Source organism: Chrysemys picta, chromosome 4 (assembly GCF_011386835.1).
Source record: "Chrysemys picta bellii isolate R12L10 chromosome 4, ASM1138683v2, whole genome shotgun sequence".
Lineage (NCBI taxonomy): Eukaryota > Metazoa > Chordata > Testudines > Emydidae > Chrysemys > Chrysemys picta.
In genome coordinates this window covers 108,964,166-108,989,754 of record NC_088794.1, presented here as the reverse complement: position 1 = coordinate 108,989,754, position 25,589 = coordinate 108,964,166, and the positions used below count along the sequence as shown (strand labels likewise).

Below are 25,589 nucleotides of genomic sequence, written 5' to 3'. Positions count from 1 at the left end.
AAGATGAAATTCAATAAATACAAGTACTTCACTTAGGAAAGAAAAATCAATGTACAACTACAAAATGGGGAACAACTGGTCTGGGCAGTAGTACTGCTGAATAGGATCTGGGGAGTAATAGTTGATCACAAATTGAATGGTGATGCTTTTGTGGGGGGTGGGGCGGGGAAGCCTGTAATCACTCTGGGGTGTATTAATAGGAGTGTCATACATAAGATACGGGATGTTGTTGTTGTTCCACTCTACTCAGCATTGGTGAGGCCTCAGCTGTACAAGTTTGGTACCATGCTTTAGGAAAGATGTGGACAAATTGGGTGAGTCCAGAGGAGAGCAACATAAAATGAAAAAGAATTTAGAAAACCTGACCCCCATGAGAAGATTTTTAAAAGTTGGGTATGTTTAGTCTTGAGAAAAGAAGACTGAAGGGGAACATAAGACTTTAAATATGTTAAGAGCTATTACAAAGAGGAGGGTGCACAGTTGTTCTCAAGGTCCACTGAAGGTAGGACAAGTAGAGGGCTTAATCTGCAGCAAGGGAGATTTAGGTTAGATATTAAGAAATCCTTTCTAACTATAAGGATAGTTAAGTACTGGAATTGGGTTCCCAGGGAGGTTGTAGATTCCCCATCATTGGAGGTTTTTAAGAACAGGTGAGACAAACACCTGTCAGGAATGGTGCAGATGTAATTGGTCCTACCTCAGCATGGGGAATGGACTAAATGACCTCACAAGATCCCCTCCAGCCTTACATTTCTATGATTCAACATTGTTTACAGAACCTTCATTATCAAACTTCTATATGATATTTAGCTGTAAATTGACTCCCAAAGTGAGTAGTGTGAGAGAGAGAACCCAAATGCTTCGGTCTTTTATTGCCCTGATGAGCCACACATTCAAAGAAGTGAAGCAGAGCCCCATCTGCTTTCTTTATACTTTGGAAGAAGAAATTAAGTAGTAAAATCCATAGAGTTCCTGCCTCGTTTGCCAAACTTAGCTTTTCAAATCCACCTCCACTAGCTATGAATAAAGTCCACAGGATGGGGTAGCTGGGCAAAATAAAGCTTAGCAGAAGTGCTACTAGTACATCTGCATTTAAAACAGTATGAGGGTGGGAGCGGGAGAAATTTCCCACCCTTTGCTGAACAGACCGGCCTGCAAGAGAGCCCTACCTGATCTTGTACCTTCCCGCCCCCTACATCCCATTAGCTCTTGTTGGTATGTTACACATTCAGTGTTTTCATGTTTTATTAAATACTTAATATTGATGTGCCATTTTCTTTCTTTTTGTCAGTAGTTTTGTGATCTATTTTTCAGATTCATCTCCTCACACCTCATTGAACAGGAGGAGTTCGGGTCGCCAGGGTGGAGTCCATGAACTGTCAGCTTTTGAACAACTTGTTGTGGAACTGGTACGACATGACGACAGTTGGCCTTTCATGAAACTGGTTTCCAAAGTCCAGGTATGCATTTCCCTGAAAGTCCTATGGGCTGGTACAGAAGAATGGTAAGGCTATACTAGCATCACAGAATGCCTGTTCTCCTCAATCACATTGAAGCTGCTCCTGGTGCTTGGGGGTTGCTCTGGTATTACCAGATCTGGAATTTCTGTTCATGACCAACCTCTTACACAAAAACTTGAGACTTGAAACTGACAAGAGCAGGAATTATTAGGCAGCTGGAAGGAGTGATTTTAAGATTAAAGGGGTGGGGGGGGAATCTCTATCTTCATAGAGAAGTGGGTTGGCGTGGACATTATAACCATTTACACACATGAATGAAGGGTATAAACATCAAAGAGAGAGGAGTTACTTAGATCAGGAACAAGTAGGGAGGGCAATATCTTGGAGTAATGGGATTAAAATAAGAAAATCTCTGGCTGAATTTGAGAAGAGCTTCTGGATGGGGAGCTGTATTAATCGTGACCTTCAGAAGAAAGTGGTAGAAGTTCCATTGCAGATACATTCAAACTAGACTAAGCAAAGCACTAGAGAAAAAGTCCCTTCTATGATTTGAAAAAGAAAAATCCACAGCCAATTACACTTTTAATTGTCTATGTAGTGCCAGAACAGATTAATTTAATTACTTGCTGCCTGTCAGTGTGCTGACCTGTATTTACAAATCCTGGATGCACTTAATGATCACTCTTTATAAATGCCAAGGAATGGATGATTTTACCCATCTGGTCTTCTTCACTGCTAATTCCTCCTGCAAATTCCCTAGCAAGTTGCACCCCAAGATGTATGTTCAGAAGAGAGCCCATAGCCAGATATAATTTGGCTCAAAATGTATATGCATGTTTCTGAATTTTCTTATCAGACAACCAAATTTGGGATCCAAATTGTCCCATAAACAAGACACCTTTTAAAAATTTCTTCTAGTCTGATTTGGGGGATGGGTACCTTGAATTCTGTGCAAGCACACATTCCAAGGTTTGTGAGCCAAATGATCAGTGTCTGGGTTCAGTAATCCTCCTTCCCTTTGCTTTAATCATGTATGCATCTCTTATTTTAACTAACTGTGAGTGATTGACTGAGCGGCTGCTCTCTCATTGTCTGGCATCTGCATACAGTCTATCCTATATGCCACATAGAAATCTGCAGTGTCTCCTACCCTTCAAACAGGCCTACCTGGCATTTCAAGGAACAAAATAGTGCAAGTATGTGAAGAGTAATAGAGTGAAAACAGCCATCCCTCAGCATCAAGGGGCTTGTAATATTCTAAAAATAAGTACTACTACAAAATGAAAGGAGTTTGGAGATGCCTTAGAACTATAGAAATGTAGGGCTGGAAGGGACCTCAGGCGGTCCCCAGCACTGAGGCAGGATTAAGTAAACCATCCCTGACTAGTATTTGTCCAAGCTGTTTTTTAAAATCTCCAATGATGGGGATTCTACAGTCTCCCTTGGAAGCCTATTCCAGTATAGTATAGCATTGTACAATGCATAATATTATGTAATATAAATTATTTTTGCGTCTTAGCAAGTTTGAACAGCTCTAACGCAAGTGTAAAGCTTATAAATTAAACCACTTTTTTTTTCTTAATTCCTCCATCAGATATTTATGCTTGGGGTTCTTTGCCCAATTTCTTTAACTTCTCTGAATGCATTATTGATTTGTTTTATATTTTGTGGTCTCTTGCTTGAGCAACTTTAAAATTAAGTCAAAAAATTAATAGCTGAATTTCAGTAAATTCTGGTTGTCAATAAAAGGCCCGTTAAGAGTCTTTCCACTGTAACAGTAGAAAGTCCAAGTAAATGTGTGGCTTTCTGTGTATATCTTAACACCTAATTATTATGAATTGAATTTAAGTTTATGTATATTTTTACATAATAAAACGAATAGTAAATAAAATAGTGAATACTTTTTTTTTTTTTTTTAGGTACCAGACTACTATGATATTATCAAAAAACCTATTGCCTTAAATATAATCCGTGAAAAAGTGAATAAATGTGAATACAAATTAGCATGTAAGTACTAATTACTGAAGTAATTAATCCTGTGATCTGTTCTTTACAGTTAGAGGTCTTAGCCCCTTAAAGAAGCAGAGCTGGTATGGGAGGATTTGAAAACTGGTATTTCTTCAAAAAAGCATTCTTAGAAATGTATGAACTGCTTTTTTCAGTGTAGTGATTGTGTTAGTAGTTGATAATGTTTTCACCCCTCAGCTCACAGAGAGTAATGCAGGTGAAATGTAACTAAAGTGAATGGTCATGGAGTTTCAATTACATTTTCAAGTCTTAGAGGTGGTACCTGTTAAATAGGGTTGTGGCACATTGATGGGATACATACCAGAAAACTTCCATTTCCATTGCTTGAAGACAGAGGACTCTGACTGTAGGGTTGTTAATCTGACACTATACATACGCATTAAATTCACCCCATTTATTGGTGAAGATCTCTTTGTTAGCAACTGTCTTTGCGAAGGGCAGCATCGTACTGAATTCTGTAGTGCCATACAGTATGCTTTACTTATACTATTATCTATGGTGACCTGGCAAATGCACTAAACTCATTTCTTTAATTTTTATTTACCAGCTGAATTCATTGAAGACATTGAACTGATGTTTTCGAACTGCTTTGAGTACAACCCTCGTAATACAAGTGAAGCAAAAGCTGGAATAAGACTTCAGGCTTTTTTCCACGTTCAGGCTCAAAAGCTTGGACTCCCTATTGCATCTGGTAATGTGGACCATGCTGCTCCAGCTGCAAAGAAGTCACGAATTTAACCTCTTCCTTCCAAAGGATTTTTTTGAGGGAGCCTTTATATTCATGAAAATGAAACATTAAATCATGCAGTCATCATATCTGTATAAAGCAATAACACCAGTTTAACCACCTTGAAGTGTGGCCTGCACTATATTCTCAATTTAATATTAAGCACTCAGGAGAATGTAGGAAAGATTACCTTTGCTACAGTTTTATTCAGTGTCTAATAACTTTGATAGATGTATTGGATACAGTACTGGTTTACAGAGGTTTTGTACATTTTTAAGACATTCATGTGTCCAAATATCTTCCAGAAATATTTTTTCTGCGCCATATGACCTTGTTTTATCCTCTAGATTTTCTAGGAGCTGTGGTATTGTGAGGACTTTATCAACTCAGACAAAATCTTCTACTGTAGCACAGTTGAAGAAACTGTGTAAATATCTGAAACTCTGAGTACACCTTTTCAACACTACACATGAATGAGTACAATTGTATATCCTTTAAAGTACTGTACCAGTGCTGGCTGGAGGTATTCAGTCTGAGTTTATTAAGTAGATATTTATTTAGCATTCAAAGTAATTTGTGAATTTGTTTTGTATTTATAAAATTTGTATGTGGGGGGGATAAGAGTTCATTAACTTTTTTAATTTTTCTCCTGTGTTTTGTTTATTCCTCTAACTTCCTGATGATCAATTGATAAAATAATACCCTCTCCTCTTGCTGGCAGTTCTTTAAGCAACAAGTAACTTGCAGGACTGTATTATAAGTTTCTATGTACAACTTTCTAAGTGTACAAATAAAATGATAAATTTTTCGAAGTATTCTGAGCTTCTGAAGTTACTTTAGTCTGCCATCCTTATGCAGTCCATGGTCCCAGTGTTTTCAGGTGGGAAGCTGCTTGTGTGAGAACAGCAAGATTTGGCTATGATGAAAATTTACCTTAAAATAGCATAACAATCTTAAATTATTCTTAAATATTTCTAGCAGTCTTGAACATAAGCAAGTCCCAGCATCTTATCCCATCTCTTGTATGCTATTCTACACCAAGTTGTTGATGCAAATGCCTTGAGAATATAGGTAGAACTGTGTGATACCCTATTGATCAGCTTTTTATTCTCTTAAATAATATAAAACTTTGTAATGTTTAGTTAGCCAAAATCTTTAAAACGGTCCTGAAATCCTTTTGCTTATTCTCTAATAGGAAAAAATGAAATTAAGTTTGGAATTAAATATATACTTTTAAAATTGAACTGGGTTGGTGACTTTAAACACTGGCATAAACCAGGAAGGAGTTTTTAAAGCACAATTTTTCAAGCTGGGGATACACCACACCACATGAGCCAGGAATGGCATGAGGCAGAGAAGAGCAGTGGGTAGATCTGGAATCATGCAATTTTTCCCATACCATCTATGCACACTGCAAACATGCATCAATGGCTCCAGATAAAGCAGAGGGGATGGTTCTTTGGAAGCTGCACACCTTCCTTCCCTGTTGTGGTGGTGGTCCTTAATGTAGCTAGCGATGGAAGAATCCTTCACATAGCTGCAGGCTCAGACAGCAATTTGCCATCTCAAGTTAATTTTTCTGCTTTTGTGGTGCTTGGCCCCCACAAACCCTGCTTTCCATGGAAGTTCTGTGTTCACACACCAAGGGCAAACACACTGCCTATGGCATGGCTCCATGCAGGCAGCCATCTCAAAGAATCACAGTTACTAAGGAAAGTAACTACACTCTGTAAACCAAGGAGTCCCAGGCCAAAATAGCTCAGAAGTGTGTATTATGCTCACAAACAGGGAAGAATTAGTAGGGGAAGCAAAAGTGGATGGGAACCTGGGAGGCAGTGACCATGAGATAGTCGAGTTCAGGATCCTGACACAAGGAAGAAAGGAGAGCAGCAGAATACGGACCCTGGACTTCAGAAAAGCAGACTTTGACTCCCTCAGGGAACAGATGGGCAGGATCCCCTGGGAGAATAACATGAAGGGCAAAGGGGTCCAGGAGAGCTAGCTGTATTTTAAAGAATCCTTATTGCGGTTGCAGGAACAAACCATCCCGATGTGTAGAAAGAATAGTAAATATGGCAGGCAACCAGCTTGGCTAAACAGTGAAATCCTTGCTGATCTTAAACGCAAAAAAGAAGCGTACAAGAAGTGGAAGATTGGACAAATGACCAGGGAGGAGTATAAAAATATTGCTCAGGCATGCAGGAGTGAAATCAGGAAGGCCAAATCACACTTGGAGTTGCAGTTAGCAAGAGATGTTAAGAGTAACAAGAAGGGTTTCTTCAGGTATGTTAGCAACAAGAAGAAAATCAAGGAAAGTGTGGGCCCCTTACTGAATGAGGGAGGCAACCTAGTGACCGAGGATGTGGAAAAAGCTAATGTACTCAATGATTTTTTTTTGCCTCTGCCTTCACGAACAAGGTCAGCTCCCAGATTGCTGCACTGGGCAGTACAGTATGGGGAGGTGACGACCAGCCCTCTGTGGAGAAAGAAGTGGTTCGGGACTATTTAGAAAAACTGGACGTGCACAAGTCCATGGGGCCGGATGCGCTGCATCCCAGAGTGCTAAAGGAGTTGGCGGGTGAGATTGCAGAGCCATTAGCCATTATTTTTGAAAACTCATGGCGATTGGGAGAGGTCCCAGATGACTGGAAAAAGGCTAATGTAGTGCCCATCTTTAAAAAAGGGAAGAAGGAGGATCCGGGGAACTACAGGCCAGTCAGCCTCACCTCAGTCCCTGGAAAAATCATGGAGCAGGTCCTCAAGGAATCAATTATGAAACATTTAGAGGAGAGGAAAGTGATCAGGAACAGTCAGCATGGATTCACAAAGGGGAAGTCGTGCCTGACTAACCTAATTGCCTTCTATGATGAGATAACTGGCTCTGTGGATGAGGGGAAAGCAGTGGACGTGTTATTCCTTGACTTTAGCAAAGCTTTTGATACGGTCTCCCACAGTATTCTTGCCGCCAAGTTAAAGAAGTATGGGCTGGATGAATGGACTGTAAGGTGGATAGAAAGCTGGCTAGATCGTCAGGCTCAACGGGTAGTGATCAATGGCTCCATGTCTAGTTGGCAGCCGGTTTCAAGCGGAGTGCCCCAAGGGTCGGTCCTGGGGCCGGTTTTGTTTAATATCTTTATTAATGATCTGGAGGATGGTGTGGACTGCACTCTCAGCAAGTTTGCAGATGACACTAAACTAGGAGGCGTGGTAGATACACTAGAGGGTAGGGATCGGATACAGAGGGACCTAGACAAATTAGAGGATTGGGCCAAAAAAAACCTGATGAGGTTCAACAAGGACAAGTGCAGAGTCCTGCACTTAGGACGGAAGAATCCCATGCACTGCTACAGACTAGGGACCGAATGGCTAGGTAGCAGTTCTGCAGAAAAGGACCTAGGGATCACAGTGGACGAGAAGCTGGATATGAGTCAACAGTGTGCTCTTGTTGCCAAGAAGGCTAACGGCATTTTGGGCTGTATAAGTAGGGGCATTGCCAGCAGATCGAGGACCGTGATCGTTCCCCTTTATTCGACATTGGTGAGGCCTCATCTGGAATACTGTGTCCAGTTTTGGGCCCCACACTACAAGAAGGATGTGGAAAAATTGGAAAGAGTCCAACGGAGGGCAACAAAAATGATTAGGGGTCTGGAGCACATGACTTATGAGGAGAGGCTGAGGGAACTGGGATTGTTTAGTCTCCAGAAGAGAAGAATGAGGGGGGATTTGATAGCAGCCTTCAACTACCTGAAGGGGGGTTCCAAAGAGGATGGAGCTCGGCTGTTCTCAGTGGTGGCAGATGACAGAACAAGGAGCAATGGTCTCAAGTTGCAGTGGGGGAGGTCCAGGTTGGATATTAGGAAAAATTATTTCACTAGGAGGGTGGTGAAACACTGGAATGCGTTACCTAGGGAGGTGGTGGAGTCTCCTTCCTTGGAGGTTTTTAAGGCCTGGCTTGACAAAGCCCTGGCTGGGATGGTTTAGTTGGGAATTGGTCCTGCTTTGAGCAGGGGATTGGACTAGATGACCTCTTGAGGTCCCTTCCAACCCTGATATTCTATGATTCTATGATTAAGAAATCCATTAATATACTGTCAGAATGTAATAGTTACCAAAAAAAAAAAAAAACGTTTTGGAGCTAAAGTTTAAAAACAGTATGGGGGTGAGTTGCATGGTGGGATAGCTACCCATGGTGCACTGCTCCCTGTATTGATGCAAGTGCTGCTAGTAAGCATGCGCTCCACTGACACAGGGAGCATAATGTGGACATGCACAATCAATTTAATTACTGCGGTGGCTGTAGGTCAACTTAATGTAAGTTGACTTAATTTTGTAGTGTAGACATGCCCTCAGTCCTCATCTTATTTTTCATTTCAAAGATATCAGCATCAACAGACTACATCTTCATCTAAGTCTCAACATAAAAAGAAATTATTCCAATCAAGACTTAAAGCAATATTCCTCTTCATCTTTGCTGACTACAAGGCTTCAGATTTCATTGAAGGACTGAAAGTTATGGACCAACTGGTGAGGATATGTCCCTTCCTTTGTTTAGAGATAGGCTAGCTCATTTCATTGTCCAATGTAATAAGTCTCCAGGTGTCAAATGGGTACTAGATATTCTAGAAAAAGGCTGTGTAATACAATTAGAAAATGTACCTCCTTTCAATTCTCTCTACCTTTCCCTTTTCAGGGAACTTTCTCACAAAGGTCTTCTATCAGAAATTCAGAAACTGCTTCTCATCGGCACTGTCAGGAAGATACTGATCTGTGGGATTAAGGGTTTTATTGAAGATACTTCCTGGTACAGAAGGAAAAAATAAGAGTTTCTATCCAATTTTAGATTTAAGAGAATTAACAGGTTCATTCAGAAGTTCCAGTTCTGATTGCTAACCCTAGTTTCCATAATTCCTTTGCTTTCAGTTAAGGATTATTTCACAACTCTTGATTTCAAGGATGCATATTTCTATCCACCCAAATCACCAGAAGCACCTTTGTTTTGTAGTTGGACAAAGACATTTTCAGGACAAAGTCCTACAACATTTGGGCTTTCTAAAATGCCAAGAGGCCTTACAAAGTTCCTTTTCTATAGTGGCAGTGCATAGAGAACGGTATCTTTGTTAATCATATTTGGGTGACGGCTGCTAAAATCTTCATGTGAGGATCTCCTACTTCACATCAAGTTTATAACCTCCCTTCTTACGGACTTGGGACTGTTTCTGAACAGTCATATCTCTGCCCAAACTCCAGAGAATTCATTTAATCAGCGCTATACTGGACTCAGGAGCAGGAAGAACTTTCCTTCTGGAAGATTTTGGAAGACAGAGTTGATCCCAGAAAGTGATTTTCTTTTTGAATCTGGGGGGGGGTGTCTCATGACAGCAACCGCTTATCTACTCAATTTGCGCGCCTCACAATGATGTCAATGCAGCTTTGAATATCTCAAGTTTACAAACCTACTCTGGATAGTCTTCAGATGTTTTTCACCATGCCTCAAAACATTCTAAATTTGTTGACAGGTATATCAAATGTTCTTAGAGGTGTCTTGTTCAGTCTCCTTTCACCATCTGTCATGATAACCTCTGATGCATCCAACAAGGGATGGGGACCTCATTTGGGTCATTTTATCCAGAGACCACTGGGTGTCTCAACAAAAGAACTGCTTATAAATGTTTTGGAATTAAGAGCCATTTGTTTGGCTCTCTGATCTTTTCTTCCTCATATAAAGGGGAAGGGTGTTCAGGTAGTAAAGGACAATACAACCGCTATGTATTATGTCAGCAAGCAAGGAGGCACGCATTCTTCCCTATTATATGCAGAGGCAGTCAATTTATGGGATTGGTACATACTTTATAACGTCTATCCAGTAGTCCTGCATTTAGCAATGTGTTAGCAGATCATCTCAGTAAGGACGGTTGTCAGATGAATGAATGTTCCCTGAAGGATCAAGTGGTACAAGTTTTCTCTAGATGAGATTAGCCTGTTGTAGACCAGTTTGCAACAAGGTTCAACAAAAAGCATTGTCTCTTTTGATCAAGAGCAGGAAGGACAATCAGTCCCTCTCAGACGCTTTCCTATTGTATTTGAAACAGGGCCTTCTGTATGCTTCCCCTCCCCCCTTTCAGTTTATTCGGAAAGTGGTGAAGATACCTCAAGATGGGAAGAATAACCCTGATAGTCTCAGCTTGACCAAGATAGCACTAGTATATGGCCTATAGGATGGAGATTACAAGTGTGTCTCAAGATATGTTGTTGCAGCAGCAGCAGGGCAGGATCCCTCATCTGGACCCTCAATCTCTCCATCTGATGACCTGGACTATTGGAATTTGCCTAATCTTGGACAATCCTGTTCCTCGTTGGTTCCAAATGAATTGCTCAATTCTAGAAAACAGTGTACAAATAAGTATTATTTGAGCTGGACTAGGTTTGTTTTTTGGATGCTAGGAAAATCTGATTCACCAATTACAGCTTCTATTCCCTGGTGGGTCTTTCAGCCTATCCTATTTTGATTGATGGTAGATTGTATTGTGCACAATACAGGGTTTATCAAGGGGTTGTCTAACATATATATATCCCTTTGAGGGATCCGGTTCCAACTTGGGACCTTAATTTGGTCTTAACTAGGCTTAAAAGATCCTTTTGAACCCTTGGCAGTGTCCTTTATTTTACTTACCTATTAAAACTGTGTTTATTATTGCTATAACATCAGCCAGGAAAGGGTCAGCAAATTGCATGCTTTGATGGCTAATCTGTCATTTACTATTTTTCATAAGGACAAGATGGTTTTTAGACCTGATCCCAGGTTTTTGGTGGTTGGTTTTTGTTTTTTTTTAAACCAAAAAGTATCTAAGTTTCATATCAGACTATTATTTACTAGTATTTTTTGCAAAGCTGCATGCTAATAGAAGGGTAATTTGTACTACATACTTCAGATGCTGGAAAGGTGGTGTGCTTGGGAGGGGGTTCCCACATAGACCTTCAGGTGGTCTTTCCATCCTGAGGCAATCCAGTGCCCACAGAGGTATGGTGATTCATTTGGCAAGGCTGTGTCTGTTTAGCATGTACATGGTTTTGAGTCAGGCCTAAAGGTATCAGAGATGTAGTCTCACACGTGGTGTAATAAATGGTGAAGCCCAGATGAGACCTAGGAGTTGAAGACAGGCCCTTACTGTTGTCTGAGGACTCCGGTGTAGAGTAGTGATTGGCCTGAACATGGTATAGAATCCGTCCTCAGGCAGTTAGATTTCGTTGGAACTGCCCTGTACTCTCTCTGCTGAATGGATGTTAATGTGGGCTTTCCCAGGTTGATATATAGGCCCAGGACTGAAACAGGGCTAAGGCCTTGTTGATTGCTGACTGGACCTCCAGAGCAGAATGCCCCTTAAGGAGCCAGTCGTCCAGACAGGGAAAGACTGCTATACTCCATTGACACAGGTGAGCCACGACTACTGAGAAGATCTTCATAAAGACCTGTGGGGCTCTGGAGAATCCGAAGAGGACACGATATTGACAATATTCTGTGCCTATGACAAAGCACAAAGTGTTTGTGGGAAGGGTGCATAGCAATATGAAAATGTGCATCCTGAAAGCTAAGGATAACAGAGTCACCATCCTGAAGTGCTGCAAAATTAGATGTTCAGGTTCCTGAGGTCTAAGATTGGCCTCCAGATGCCATTTCTTTTGGGGACCAGGAAATATTTGGAATAAAACCCTCTTCCAACTAATTCTCGAGGAATTAGATATATTGGCCCCAGACACGAAGAACTGGACCTCCTGCTTTAAGAAACCCTCAAGAGAGGGGTCCCTGAAGAGGGAGGGGTGGAGGGGGGAATAGAATGGAAATGGATATTATTTCACATAGAAACCACCTCTAGCATCCATTTCTCTGTGTTGATAAATTCCCAAGCAGCTAGAACGTGGGATAGGTGGTCCCCAGAAGGCCGTGGTGGATGGCAGATTGGCACAGCAGATCTGGAGGAGAGGGATGTTTGTTAACTTGACCAGTATGTCAAAATAGTCATTTAGAAGAAGGCATAGGTAGGGAAGTCGCTATAGAGGATGGTCTCTTCTTTTGAGGTTTGAACCTTCTTCTAGGTGGTTCCATATGTCTGGAATAGGTAGGGTACGGGTGGTAGTCGAATGGTCAGGAGCAATGTGTTGTCTGCGATTTACTAAAACGCCTCTTTGTTCCAGGCACATAAATCCCAAGTGACCTCAGTGTTCCCCTTGAGGGAGTGGAGTGAGGTATCATATCGTTGCTGAAAATCTTAGGCCCTTCAAAAGGGAGGTCTTCCACCATGTTTTGTATCTCCCTAGGGAGGCCAGAAGACTGGAGCCAGGATGCTCATCACATAACAGTGGTGGCTACAGATTATGAAGCTGTGTCAGCAGCATTAAGGGCAACTTGCAAGGAAGCTTTGGTGATGAGCTGGCCTTTGGAAATGAGAATTTAGTACTGCTCCCAAATGGCAGGTGGTCAATAAAATGAGTAAACTTAAAATAGTCTTTGAAGTCCTATTTTGCCATCAGAACTCGATAGTTCGCTACCTAAAACTGCAGAGCAGCGGACGAGTAACTCTTCCTGCTGAGGAGATCTAGGCATTTATCCTCCTTGTTGGAGGAAGTGGATTTTGAACAAATGTGACCATTTCTCTCTGACTCTGCTTGCCAATTTGCAGGTAGGCCTGAGTGTGGCAGGGATCTGCCACAGATTATGGGCAGGCGACAAAAGAGCCTCATTAAGGGGAGGGCTTTTTTACTCTACGGGTGGTGGTCGTATAAAAAATGTCCACAAGCGAGTGCTGAGACTCTTGTACCTCCTCCATGGAGATTTGAAGGGACTCCACATGTCACTTCATTGGGTCCTGAAAGGTCCTAAAATCATCTTCACAGGAAGGTGATGGTGGCATCACTGCCTCATCAAGGGAGGAAGAGGACTTGTATGAATGAGGTGTCTACTTCTCCATCAGTAGCCACCGCTCCTCCTGTACTGGGGAGACCAATGGTACTGGTGGCTGATGTGGCACAGGTAGGTATTCCAAATGTGGCCTTTTCCAGACAGGTACCCTATAGCATTGGTCCCCATAAGAGGCCCAGTGGTTTCAATAGGCCCATTGTGAGGGAAGGGAAGGGAAGGAATTTATGTTCAGAGAGGTGGGGGCATCTTCTGGGCTTTCATGAGTCCTCAGGGTCCACCTCACACGTGTAGGGCGGTAAGACAGAGAGGTAGAGCACAGAAATTTCAATCTGCCAGCAAGCAGAGCCGAGAGGCACTATTCCTGGTATTGAGTTTCCTGGGTTTATAGTGGTTATTTTTTGGATAATTACAACATCCCTGTTTAATATTTTATACCTAGGGTTTCTAATTTTTTGTTTTAACCGATAAACACCAATAAAACACACCTAATTTAAAAAAAAATCTGTGTTTATACAGTAAACGCCAGAAATGGTTACTTGTATCTATGGGCTTGTCTACATGGAGAATAATGCAGATCATGGGGGTTTAATTTATAAAGTACACTAATGTGGTGCATTAATTGGTCCATGTAGACCCTGCTGGTGCACACTAAAAGGTTCCCTTGTGAATTAGTATTGTTTGAAACAGTGGTATGTTAAAGCACTCTAGGAAACTTGACAAAGAGATTACTCATTACAGTCTATATGAAGAGAGAGCTCTGAAAAACTGAAATTTTTGGACAACTACATCAAACTCAAAATTGCTAAAATAAACCACAAGTCCTCCAAAATGAAGTACACCCAAAACCAGAAGCTTATTTATACCCTAAATACTCTCCACTGTAACTATATTTTACCATAGTTTTTGTCACAAAATAGCAAAAATCTCACTCTTGGGATTTCAAACATAAATTGCTTGACGATTGAAAGAGAGGATATCTACCACTGACTTCAGTGAGGCGTTCCACAAAGCATCATAGATAGCAATGTTGTTCAGCACTGCAACAGGTAGAGTCATCTTATTCCTCACCAGAGGGGGGAGAGTCCAACAAGCACAAATACTCAATGCTTCTGGCCTCCATGGTTACACTGAAACAGTGTCTCCAGCTGTTAAGAGTCACTTGCTTTTAATGGTAGAAATGGGCCAGATTTCATACAAGGATGTTATATTACAGCATACTCTCTGAAGCACTGGCTGCTGCCCAGACAGGATCAATTCCCATTTATTCTTTCCTATAGTCTCAAGAGTTTCACTCCATGGGTGGGTTTCATCAAAGAACCTCAGCAGAAGGATAGTTCTTTACAGCAATGTAACTGAGCTGGTAGGTAGTATAATGTCACATCAATAGCCTCGTATTCATTATATATAATATATACAATGTATAATTATATACAATTGTGTACACAATCTGCTTTGAATGATGCCTATATGGAGGAGCTGAGGGTCATATGTTGTTTGCAGTGTAATTTCCCCCAGGATTTGTAATAATATTTTGGATTTAATGTCACAGGACATTACTGTTCTGTATACAGGTAATACACAATGAAACCAACATACTAGTTTTATAGACTTGCTAGAATTCTATTAATTTAATTTAAAGATACCCTCGATGCAGCTCAGTTTTAACATATATCTTATTTACACTTCCTCTATGCAGTTCTCCGATGAGTAATTTTTCTAGTATGTGCTTAATTTTGAAAATCTAAACATTTTTATTGTTTTTTCCATGCACAACACCTTAAGTTCTCTTTATTTTTTTATTTTGAGAGGGAAGAATTTTAAGAGGCTGTGATGCAGACACACCTTATTATCGGCTAAAAAGGGGTAAAAGCCCATTAGTCTCATCTACTACACCTGTGCTGTAATTAATTAGTTGTTTCTTAGCTAGAGGGAGTGGACTAAGGGGCATCAGGTGATAACTTAATGGACACCTGAGTCTCCTAAAAGGCTGAAAGCATTCAGTCTGTGGAGAGGAACCACAGAGAACAGGATGATTTTGGGAAGGGGCTAGTGCCAGTGTCTGCAGGAGAACGAACACCTAAGGATGACACGGCTAGTGCTCAATACTGGAGCTGGGGGAGAAGACTTCCGAGCAGCCCAGAAAGGGAAATGAAGACAGAGGCCAGACACATGGCTGATTAAACTAATGTCTAAAGTGTCTCAACTAAACATTTTTACCTCCAAAGGGATCTGAACAGGACACATCTCAGGTTGGACGTCTGAACTGTGCACAAAGGCAGATGGCTGATAGGGCAAGAACTCCTGCAATGTGATACACTGATGATAGGGGGTGCTATAGCAGAGTGCAACCGCTTACAGAGGCCAATTATATTTGACTTGGTTTCTATGAAGCATGCAGATGCAATATCAGAATGTGATTTGGGATGCTGAACTCATTTCAGATTTGAGCCTCAATTTTGACTTTAATGGGACTCTGTGTGGGCACCGTGTTCCACCCACGTGGATCTGATTGCAGTAGGGCTTTGTATTTCTCCTTCATAGACAATCCTCTATAGTTTCCCCACTACAGGAGTCACATGATGGGCTTTGCAGTCCTGGAATCATTCTACAGCAATATAACCATTAGGGGACATGTTCACACTGATCTATCAGTTCAATGATCTAACAACAGTTATAAAAGGTTCCATATTCTAACCATCCGCAAGTCCTCCCATTCCACCAGTGGAAGTGATCTCAGACCCATCTATTTATCTTCGGTTGTGCATTTAGGGAAGTTACCTTAAATTCCCATAGTTGTTAATTTTTTTAGATAGTATTTGTTTACATAATTTTAAATTGGAGTGTTTACTAATGGTAGGATCCAGTGGTGTTGGATTCAGAGAACTGTCTTCAAGCAATATGCTTTATGTAAAAACAAAATTTCCCTCACAGACCAGCACAATACCTGGTAATGCAACTCAGGCAGATTTGGCCTGTGCAGCCTCTGTTCTCAGTGCTAGAGGTGAATGGGAAAGGCACCTCAAGGTATTTGTACAAAAAAATGTCTGCTTCGCCTTCTGTATAAAAGGTCTCGGAGTTATCTGATTCAAAACCTTCAGAATCATCTCCTGAATAAGAAGGGAAAGCTTCAGTTTCAGTAGCACTTGGAGAGCACGGTGAATCCTCAGGACCACTATCCACTTCTCTCTAATAAAAAAGGAAGTTGCTTAAAAGTATCAATACACTGAAGGCAGAGGTCTCTAAAGTATGCGCTAAATCTAGCACATAGAGTTGATTTTCTCATTGTACAGAAGACACTCTGGATCTGGCCTTGTCCCAGAGCAACCCATAACCACTGGATCGTGCGTACAGTCTTTTGGTTGCCAGGTGCACTCATTTGCTCATCAGCATGGGATCCCAGTCTATCTGTACTACAAGGGAGTGAGGTTTGTATCAAGAGCTCTCTTTGGTTTTGCTTGGTAGCTTTATCCACCAACTGGAAGTCTTGAGGGTTGGGGAACATTTACTGAGCAGGTACTTGGAATTGGCTAGTCCTTGGATTCAACACTCATCAAGACAGGATTCTCTGGATCCAATTCAGGCATCTGGATTCCAAGGTCCAAAGAGAAATTATTCAAAACTAAGACTTCTCGAAGGATCTGTCAAATCTATCTAGAGTTTTTTCAGCACCACTAGAATCTCAGATCCAAAGGTATCTATCCTCTTCAGACATGGCCTTACAGATCCAAGACCTAGGTCCTTCATATGGATAGATCTTCCCCCTCCTTGGCTCATGGTGTTGGTTTCCTGATCTCTTAGACTGTGGTCAGTCCTTTCATTATTAACATTATTATTTGTATTACAGCAGAATCCAACTGAGATCTGGGGCCCCTGTTGTCAGGCACTGTAAAAAACACAGGAAGAGACAGTCCCCCTCCCAATGAGAATACAATCTACATAGACAATATAATAAGAGTAGGAGAGGACATCCAGCAGGGCAGTGGCAGAATCAGGAACAGAACTCCTGAGTCCCGACCTAGTGCCCTACAGTACGCTATAATTACGGCCCTACCAAATTCCTGGCCATGAAAAACGCGTCACAGACCGTGAATTCTGGTCTTTCCTCCTGTGAAATTTGGTCTGTTGTATGCTTTTACCCTATCCTATAGAGATTTCATGGAGTAGACAGTGTTTCTCAAATTGGGGGTCCTAACCCAAAAGGCAGTTGCGGGGGGGAGCGGGGTGTCACAAAGTTATTTTAGGGGGGTTGTGGTATTGCCAACCTTACTTCTGTGCTGCCTTCAGAGCTGGGTGGCTGGAGAGCAGCAGCTGTTGTCCAGGCGCCCAGCTCTAAAGGCAGCACACCACCAGCAGCAGTGTAGAAGTAAGGGAAGCAATACCATACTATGACACCCTTAGTTCTGCGCTGCTGCCTTCAGAGCTGGGTGGCAGGAGAGTGGCGGCTTCTGACTGAGGGCCCAGCTCTGCAGTAAGCAGCACAGAAGTAAGGGTGGCAATATCACATCATGCCATCCTTACTTCTGCGCTGGAGCTGGCAGTGGTTCTGCCTTCAGAGCTGGGCTCCCGGCCAGCAGCTGACACTCTCCAGCTACCCAGCTCTGAAGGCAGCGCCGCCACCAGCAGCAGCAGTGCAGAAGTAAGGGTAGCAATACTACACCCTCCCCTACAATAACCTTGTGACACCCCCACAACTCCTTTTCAGGACCCCTACAATTACAACACCATGAAATTTCAGATTTAAATAGCTGAAATCATGAAATTTACTATTTTTAAAATTCTAGGGCCGTGAAATTGACCAAAATGGACTGTGAATTTGGTAAGGTCCTAACTATAATACACTGCCTTTTTCCAGTCTTGGAAACAGGGATTCCAAACTATGGCCCTTATGGCCAATTCAACCGTGGTGGCCCTTGGGTCATACAGAACTCAGGATGCACCTTTTCAGGAGTCCTCAGGAGGTCATCTTTCAAAAACATAAGAGGGTAATGAAGCCGAATCACTACATTCTCTAGATACTAAGAATTCTAAAAATCTTCCACAGGTTTTCCTGTATCTACCCGAAGTATAGACTTGGCAGGAAGAGTGATCACTATTGAATTACAATCACCCCTTCCTTGCAGTATCATGCCTTTTCCTTGGAGGTATCCCTGCTAATTACTAACCAGACCTAACCCTGCTTAAGCTTGTGCAATCTCACAAGATGGTTCAGCTGCCAAAAGTAATCAGTTTTGTGCTGTGAATGGGTAGCCGTTTTTTTATTTTGAAACCATAAACCTGATACTGAGTTGGCAAAGCAATATTGTAGCTACTCCACTACTTCTACCATAGCCCATTAACTATTATAGCTGCAACTGGAAAACCTGTACACTTCCTTAACAGGGATTTAAACCTATTGATCTACATTAATCATTATCTATAAGCTACTTCTGTGCAGTGCCTCAACATTACCAAACTGCTCCATTAGATTTCCCTTGCATGGAACTCTAACCCTGCACAGTGGAACTTCCACTGTTTTTAGTGCCTTCTATTCCCATTGGGATAGCTCAGCATTTGAGCCCTTAGACTCAAAATGAAATGACAACTGTATTGATAGGCTCAACCCTACATTAGTTCACACACAGAACAATATTTTCACAACCATACGGGCTCACATGTGACAATGGTAAAGCATATACTCCTGTGCTTTACCCAAATTCCAAAGAGAAACTGTTTTAATCTGTTTATACAGAGCATGAGCTGTGGGGGATAAGTTAGGTACGAATTTGCTCTAAAATTTTATCATCACAGGGAACCATTACTTCTGATACATTTTTAGGTGGTGACACTTGAACTTTGACTTTTTCTGCATCTACCTTCTATCAGTAATATGCCATAATTACTCCTGGGAGAATTCTGTGTCACTGCGCATGCGCAGAATTCATGGCCCCCACAGATTTCTTGCTTAACTGCAGAAAAATGACTTCTGATGGAAAAGCAAGGGGAAGCCACAAAAATGGTCATGTGCCCACTCCCTGGCAGAGCAGATAGGTCAGTTTGGGCACCCAGAGCAGCCGGTAGAGATGTAAATCACTCCCGGGGGGCGGGGGCTGGGTAGTCGTGTGTGAGAGAAAGAGACACACATTCTGTCCCTCTTGCTTGCTATTGCAGCACGCTCAGCATGGAGGGGCAGGGCTTTGGGGTATTTCTGAGGAGGTAGGCGTGGGGCAGGCTCTGTTCCCTCAGGCAGAGGAGAATGTAGCAGCCTGCCTGCTTAATTAATTGTTCCCATTATTTTTAGTGAATTCCCCCAGGAGTATAAAACAGGTATAAACATTTTAAAGCTTCTTTACATTGCCAGAGTGGTGTAAAGGAGCCTTATTGTAAAGGACAGTGTGGCCTTAGCCTTATAAAGGGGGCTGCGCACTCCCCCCACCCTCAGTTCCTTCTTGCTGCCAGTGAAGGTAGTCAGAACTTGTGCTCCAGCATTGCTGCAGCGTCTTTCCTTAGCGGTATGATCTTTGACAGTTAGTAGTTCTACAGTTAGTGGCCTGGCTCGGGGCATGCCCCGAGCCCCAGGCTTCAAGTCGTGTGACTCCTGTCGCAATTCCATGCCCAGAAGCGATCCACACTCTAAGTGTCTTCGCTGTCTTGGCGAGAATCACATAAGTGAGCACTGTAAAATCTGTAAGTCCTTCAAGCTCCGGACTAAGCATGAACGTGAGATCCGACTCCGGGCCCTGCTTATGGAGTTGGCATTGGCCCCGGCGCGTCGACCCGACCCGGTGCTGGGCACCGCGTCCTCGGTGTGGAGCAAAGCCCCATCCACCAGTGGGCACCGCTCCCCTGCCAAGAAGCAAAGCAAGACCCAGCGGCGCCGAGACAAGGACAGGGGTGAGGCCGGACCCGAGTTGGGCAGCCCACGATCCCCCTCGGGACCCAGACCTCTGACTCGAGTGGAGCGGAGTAGTCCGGCCCCGTCCGCGCATGCCTCTCCAACTATGAGAATCCCGTTGACGCCGGAGGCAGCTCAGGCAGCACGCGATATCCTTATCCTGCCGGTACCGGGCGTGCTGCCCTAGTCGGGCCCCCGAGGAAAGCCGCCGCTGGGCGTCCACCAGCCCTCCCCGGCCAGGTCGGAGGTTGAGGTCCCTAGCATGGCAAGGGGCGCCATGGCAAGGACAGTGGTGCCAGTGGGCACCGTGGCCCCAGGCGCCCGCACCAGTGAGGCCCCGCTCTGTGGCTGGGGCATCCCAAGCGCCTTCGGCGTCCCCGCCTCGGCACCGAGAACAGTCCTCGGGTACCGAACAACTGGCACCGCACCCGGACCCGGACGTGGAGTGCAACCCACCGGTACCACCCGATGCCCTAGAGGTGGTGTCTGTCGTCTCGTCAGCACCGGACGAGTCCATAGCGGCACCGCCTCCTCCCTCTCAGGAGGACTTTAAGAATCATCAAGAGCTTCTCCGACACATAGCCACCAACCTCCAGATCCAGGCTGAGGAGATGGAGGAGCCATTGGACAATTTCTTTAATGTCCTGTCCTCCTCGGCACCGGGCCGTGTGGCCCTACCCCTGCACCAAGGGGTTGCCAACATTTCTATCGGACTCTGGCAAACCCCGGCCTCTCTGCCACCCATTTCTAAGGCAGAGCGGAAGTACTTTGTGCCAACAAAGGGGCATGAGTACCTGTACACTCACCCTACCCCGAACTCACTGATCGTAGAGTCCGTCAACCACCGGGAAAGACATGGCCAGCCCGCACCCACCCCCAAGGACAAGGATGCCAGGAGACTGGCCACTTTTGGGGAAAAAAGTTTACTCCTCTGCAAGTTTCCAGCTCAGGGTGGCAAACCATCAAGCACTCCTGAGCAGGTATGACTTTAACTTGTGGGGGTCCCTGCCAAAATTCGAGCTTTCCCTCCTAGAAAAGGACAGGAAGGAATTCAGAGACCTAGTCGACGAGGGTGCGGCAACGGCAAAAACAGCGCTCCAGGCGGCCTCGGATACAGCTGACACTGCGGCTCGTTTGATGGCCTCTGCTATCTCCATGTGATGGGCGTCGTGGCTTTCGCTGTTGGGGCTGTCCGTGGAATCCCAGTCCCTCATGCAAGACCTGCCATTTGACAGCAAGGCATTATTTGCAGACCAAATGGACGCTCGTCTGTACGGCATGAAGGACTCCCGCACCACCCTGCAGACTCTCGGCCTTTATGTCCCGCCACCCAAGGACAAACCCAGACTCTGCCCTCGACTCCCCCCATAAGGGGCAGATACGAACCCTGCATAAGAGGCCTAGGGACCAGTGGCGTAGGTCACAGCACCAGTCCCGTTCGAAGGGCAAGAGGTAGGGGCAGAGGCATTTTTGACTTTGCGGGGGGCCACCTGGCCTGTTGCCAGGGGAACCCCCCAGTTAATAAAGTTGTTTTTTGGCAACTGTTTATCGGCCTTCAGAGTGCATTAGTCCAGTATAACGTCGGACCGGTGGGGCCTCAGTATCATCTCCAAGGGGTACAGGCTGCAGTTTGATTCACCCCCACCACACCATCCTCCATCCCGGGATGTCCCTGGGGACCTAGAACACGCCCTCCTTTTAAATCAGGAGGTGACGCGCCTCCTCACCCTGGGGGCGGTGGAGAGGGTACTTCGGGAATTCCAGGCAAGGGGTTTTACTCCCAGTATTTCCTGATCCCGAAAGCAAAAGGCAGGCTCAGGCCCATCCTCGACCTGCGGAATCTCAACCAGTTTCTGGTTCGCTGCAAATTCTGTATGGTGTCCCTGGCCTCTATTGTTCCGTCCCTGGACCCAGGAGATTGGTTCGCAGCCCTGGACCTCCAGGATGCGTACTTCCATATCCACATATTCGAGGTTCACAGGCACTTCCTCCACTTCCTGGTAGGGAGAGACCACTACCAGTTTACGGTCCTTCCCTTTGGCCTTTCCACAGCCCCCAGGGTTTTTACCAAATGCATGGCGGTGGTCAGGACCGGTGCTACCATTAAGGCAAACTAGTCGGTTGCCTAGGGCGCCAAGCTTTGGGGGCGCCAAAAAGCGCTGCCCCTGATTTTTTTTTACAGCGTTCCTACGCCCCCTCCCCGAGCGCGCGGTCGCCGCTCCACTTCTCCCGCCTCCCAGGCTTGCAGCGCCAATCAGCTGTTTGGTGCCGCAAGCCTGGGAGGGGAGAAGAATTAGAGCAGGGGCGGCGAGCTCGGGGAGGAGGCGGAGCAGAGGTGAGCTGGGGTGGGGAGCTGCCGCACGGCTGCCCGGGGGGGAGGAAGCTGCCGCGGGGGGGCGCCTCAGGGTGGAGGGGGGGCGGGGAGCTGCCACAGGGCGGGGGGGGGGGAGCGCAAGGTGGAAGTTTTGCCTAGGGCACGAAACTTCCTTTCACCGGCCCTGGCGGTGGTAGCAGCCCACCTCAGGAGGAACGGGCTGCAGATCTTCCCCTACCTGGACGACTGGCTGCTCAAGGGCAAGTCTCGGTCCCAGGTGCAGGCGCAGATGGAATTCCTGCTAGATACCTGCTCGAGTCTTGGTCTAGTGGTAAATGAGGAAAAGTCCACATTAATCCCGGTTCAGCGCATACACTTCATAGGGATGCTGGTAGATTTGCAGGTGGCCATGGCCTCCCTCTCCCGGGACAGATTCGAGACGCTCAAGGGTCTCATCGCCTTGGTCACGACCTTCCCTGTGACGATGGCACGGGTGTGCCTTCAAATCCTAGGTCATATGGCAGCATGCACCTCAGTGGAGCGACATGCCAGGCTCAGGATGAGGCTCCTCCAACTCTGGCTGGCCTCCCAATATTCCCAGGCCAGGAATGACCTGGACAAGGTCGTCACGTTGCCATCCAATGTAGTGGCCGACCTGCAATGGTGGTCCCTCCCAAGCAACATGCTTCAGGGTATCACATTCCGGGACCCTCCTCCCTCACTAGATCTGTGTCCGACACCTCGGACCTGGGATGGGGAGCCCATATGGAGAGCTTCAAAATCCAGGGCAGATGGTTGCCCTCAGAATTGTCTCTGCACATAAATGTCAGGGAGCTCAGGGTGGTCTGCCTGGCAGGCGTAGCTTTCAGTCAGCACCTAGCGGGGAAGGTGGTCAGAGTCCTCACGGACAATATGACTGCGATGTATTATATCAACAGGCAAGGCAGCACACGTTCCGTGGCCTTGTGCCAGGAAGCCCAGTTCCTGTGGGAGTTCTGTATAGCCCACAACCTCCTTTGAGGGCTTTTCACCTGCCCAGCAAGCGCAATACGCTCGCGGATCACCTAAGCAGGTTTTTCTCCCAACAACACGAGTGGTCTCTACACAGGGAGGTGGCCAAGCGGCTCTTTTTCGAGTGGGACACTCCCCAGGTAGATCTGTTCGCCACTGTCCAGAATTGCCTATGCCCCTGATTCTGCTCCAGGGCGCGTTCCTAATTCCATGGTCGGGTTGCCTGTTCTAGCCTTCCCGTCTTTCCCCCTGATAGGCCTCCCTACAGAAGGTAAAGGTAAAGGCAAAGGCAGATGGGGCGCAGATTATCCTCATAGCCCCGGATTGGGACTGTCAACATTGGTACGGGACCCTCCTGCAGCTTTTAGTGGCCCCCCCGTGCAAGCTGCTGCTTCGACCGGACCTCCTCTCCCAGGAGAGAGGACATCTCCTCCACCCCAACCTGGCCACGCTCCACTTGAAGGCATGGCAGCTCCATAGTTGAATGAGGAGGAGGGGAGGTGTTCTGAGGGTGTTAAACAGGTCCTGCTTGACAGCAGGAAACCGTCCACGCAACGAACCTACCTAGCCAAATGGTATCGGTTCTCCATGTGGGCAAGGGAGAGGGGTTCCTCCCCCTCCTCCGCATCTATCCAGTTCATCCTCGATTACCTCCTCTCCCTTAGGACCCAAGGGCTGGCGCCCTCTTCGGTCCGGGTACATCTGGTGGCCATTTCGGCTTTCCACCCCCCGGTGCAGGGCCACTCGATGTTTTCACACCACATGACTTCCCGTTTCCTAAAAGGGCTGGATTGGGCATTCCCTTACGCTAGACCCCCGGTCCCGCTCTGGGACCTGAACCTAGTGCTCGCCCGCCTCACAAGGCCCCCCTGCAAGCCCTTGGCCACATGTTCTTGGTCCCATTTGTCGTGGAAAGTGGCGTTCCTGGTGGCTATCACCTCAGCCCGCCAGGTCTCAGAGCTTAGGGCTCTGAACCCCCATATACAGTCTTCCATAGGTCCAGCTCCGCCCGCACCCAGCTTTTCAGACGAAGGTAGTCTCGGCTTTTCACATGGACCAGGACGTTTTCCTCCGAGTCCTCTGTCCTTAGCCCCATTCCTCCAATGAGAAACGACGCCTGCACATGCTAGATGTGCGTAGAGCGCTGGCTTTTTACCTAGACCAGACCAGGCCAGGCCATTCTGGAAATCCCCTCAGCTTTTCATTGCATCGGCCAAGCGCATGAGGGGGCAACTGATTTCCACCCACCGGATCTCCCGCTGGATCACCTCGTGCATACGCACATGTTACGACCTGGCAGGGGTTCCCCCGCCTCAATAGTGAAGGCTCATTCGACGAGAGCTCAGGCCTCGTCAGCTGCCTACATGGCTCATGTCCCTATTCAGGACATCTGCAGGGCTGCTACATGGTCCTCCGTCCACACCTTTTCATCGCACTATACGATCGTCTCCCAAACTGACGCCAGGTTTGGTAGGGCGGTACTCCGCCCAGGTAACCCTTAAACTCCTACCCACCTCCATCAGGTATAGCTTGGAGTCACCTACTGTGGAATACACAGGAGCAATCACTCCGAAGAAGAAAGGACATTTACCTGTTCCATAACTGGAGTTCTTCGAGATGTGTTGCTCAGGTATATTCTACATCCTGCCCTCCTCCTCCTCTGTCGGAGTTGTCTGGCAAGAAGGAACTGAGGGTGGGGGGAGTGCGCAGCCCCCTTTATAGCACGATATAGAGGCGCCACTCCAGGGGTCACAGCGGGGCTCCCCCACTACTGGTACTGCTAAGGGAAAAACTTCCGGCACCGGTGCACGTGGCGAGCACGCACACCTATTGTGGAATACACCTGAGCAACACATCTCAAAGAACACCAGTTACGGAACAGGTAACTGTCCTTTTTCCTGTAAAGTAAGTTTCTAGCCCTCACGGTTACAAAGAAAATAAGCTTTAAAAGGTGACTCCTAAAAGCTCAAAATCCAGAAGGCATCAAAAGAATGCACCATATATTATTTTGAAAATCCCATAATTTGGGGGTCTGTCTAATGATTTTGAATACCTGGGGTTGGCAATATTGAGATGGTCATTTAAAGCTGCAACAAGTAGCATTTATGTCAAAAACAGGAACTACTCAAAAATAAAGAGGCTAGTTAAATGGAAATTAAAAGGAACAGTCACAAGTGAAATGCCTGCAAGCTGCATGGAAACTATTTAAAAACACCACAATAGAGGCTCAAACTAAATGTGTACCCCCAAATAAAACAGTAAGA

The 25,589-nt window shown here is 45.4% G+C and overlaps 1 protein-coding gene and 1 long non-coding RNA gene across 13 annotated transcripts in view; one reads left to right on the top strand and one right to left on the bottom strand.

Moving 5' to 3' along the window:
• The window catches only part of BAZ1A (bromodomain adjacent to zinc finger domain 1A), a 110,438-nt gene extending 105,408 nt beyond the window's left edge, over window positions 1–5,030 (top strand). For 10 of the 12 annotated variants that reach the window (XM_065593264.1, XM_065593263.1, XM_065593261.1 and 7 more), the window contains 3 exons: window positions 1,315–1,460; window positions 3,380–3,467; window positions 4,036–5,030. In XM_065593264.1, coding sequence (XP_065449336.1) covers window positions 1,315–1,460; window positions 3,380–3,467; window positions 4,036–4,226 — 425 coding nt within the window. In that variant the 3' untranslated portion in view covers window positions 4,227–5,030. Of the gene's footprint in view, window positions 1–1,291; window positions 1,461–3,379; window positions 3,468–4,035 lie in introns of all 12 variants that reach the window. The other 2 variants (XR_010600686.1, XR_010600685.1) reach the window with 1 other exon arrangement.
• LOC101947351 (uncharacterized) overlaps window positions 1–25,589 on the bottom strand; it is a 42,605-nt gene that overhangs the window by 5,469 nt on the left and 11,547 nt on the right. The gene's annotated exons all lie outside the window — the stretch shown is intronic.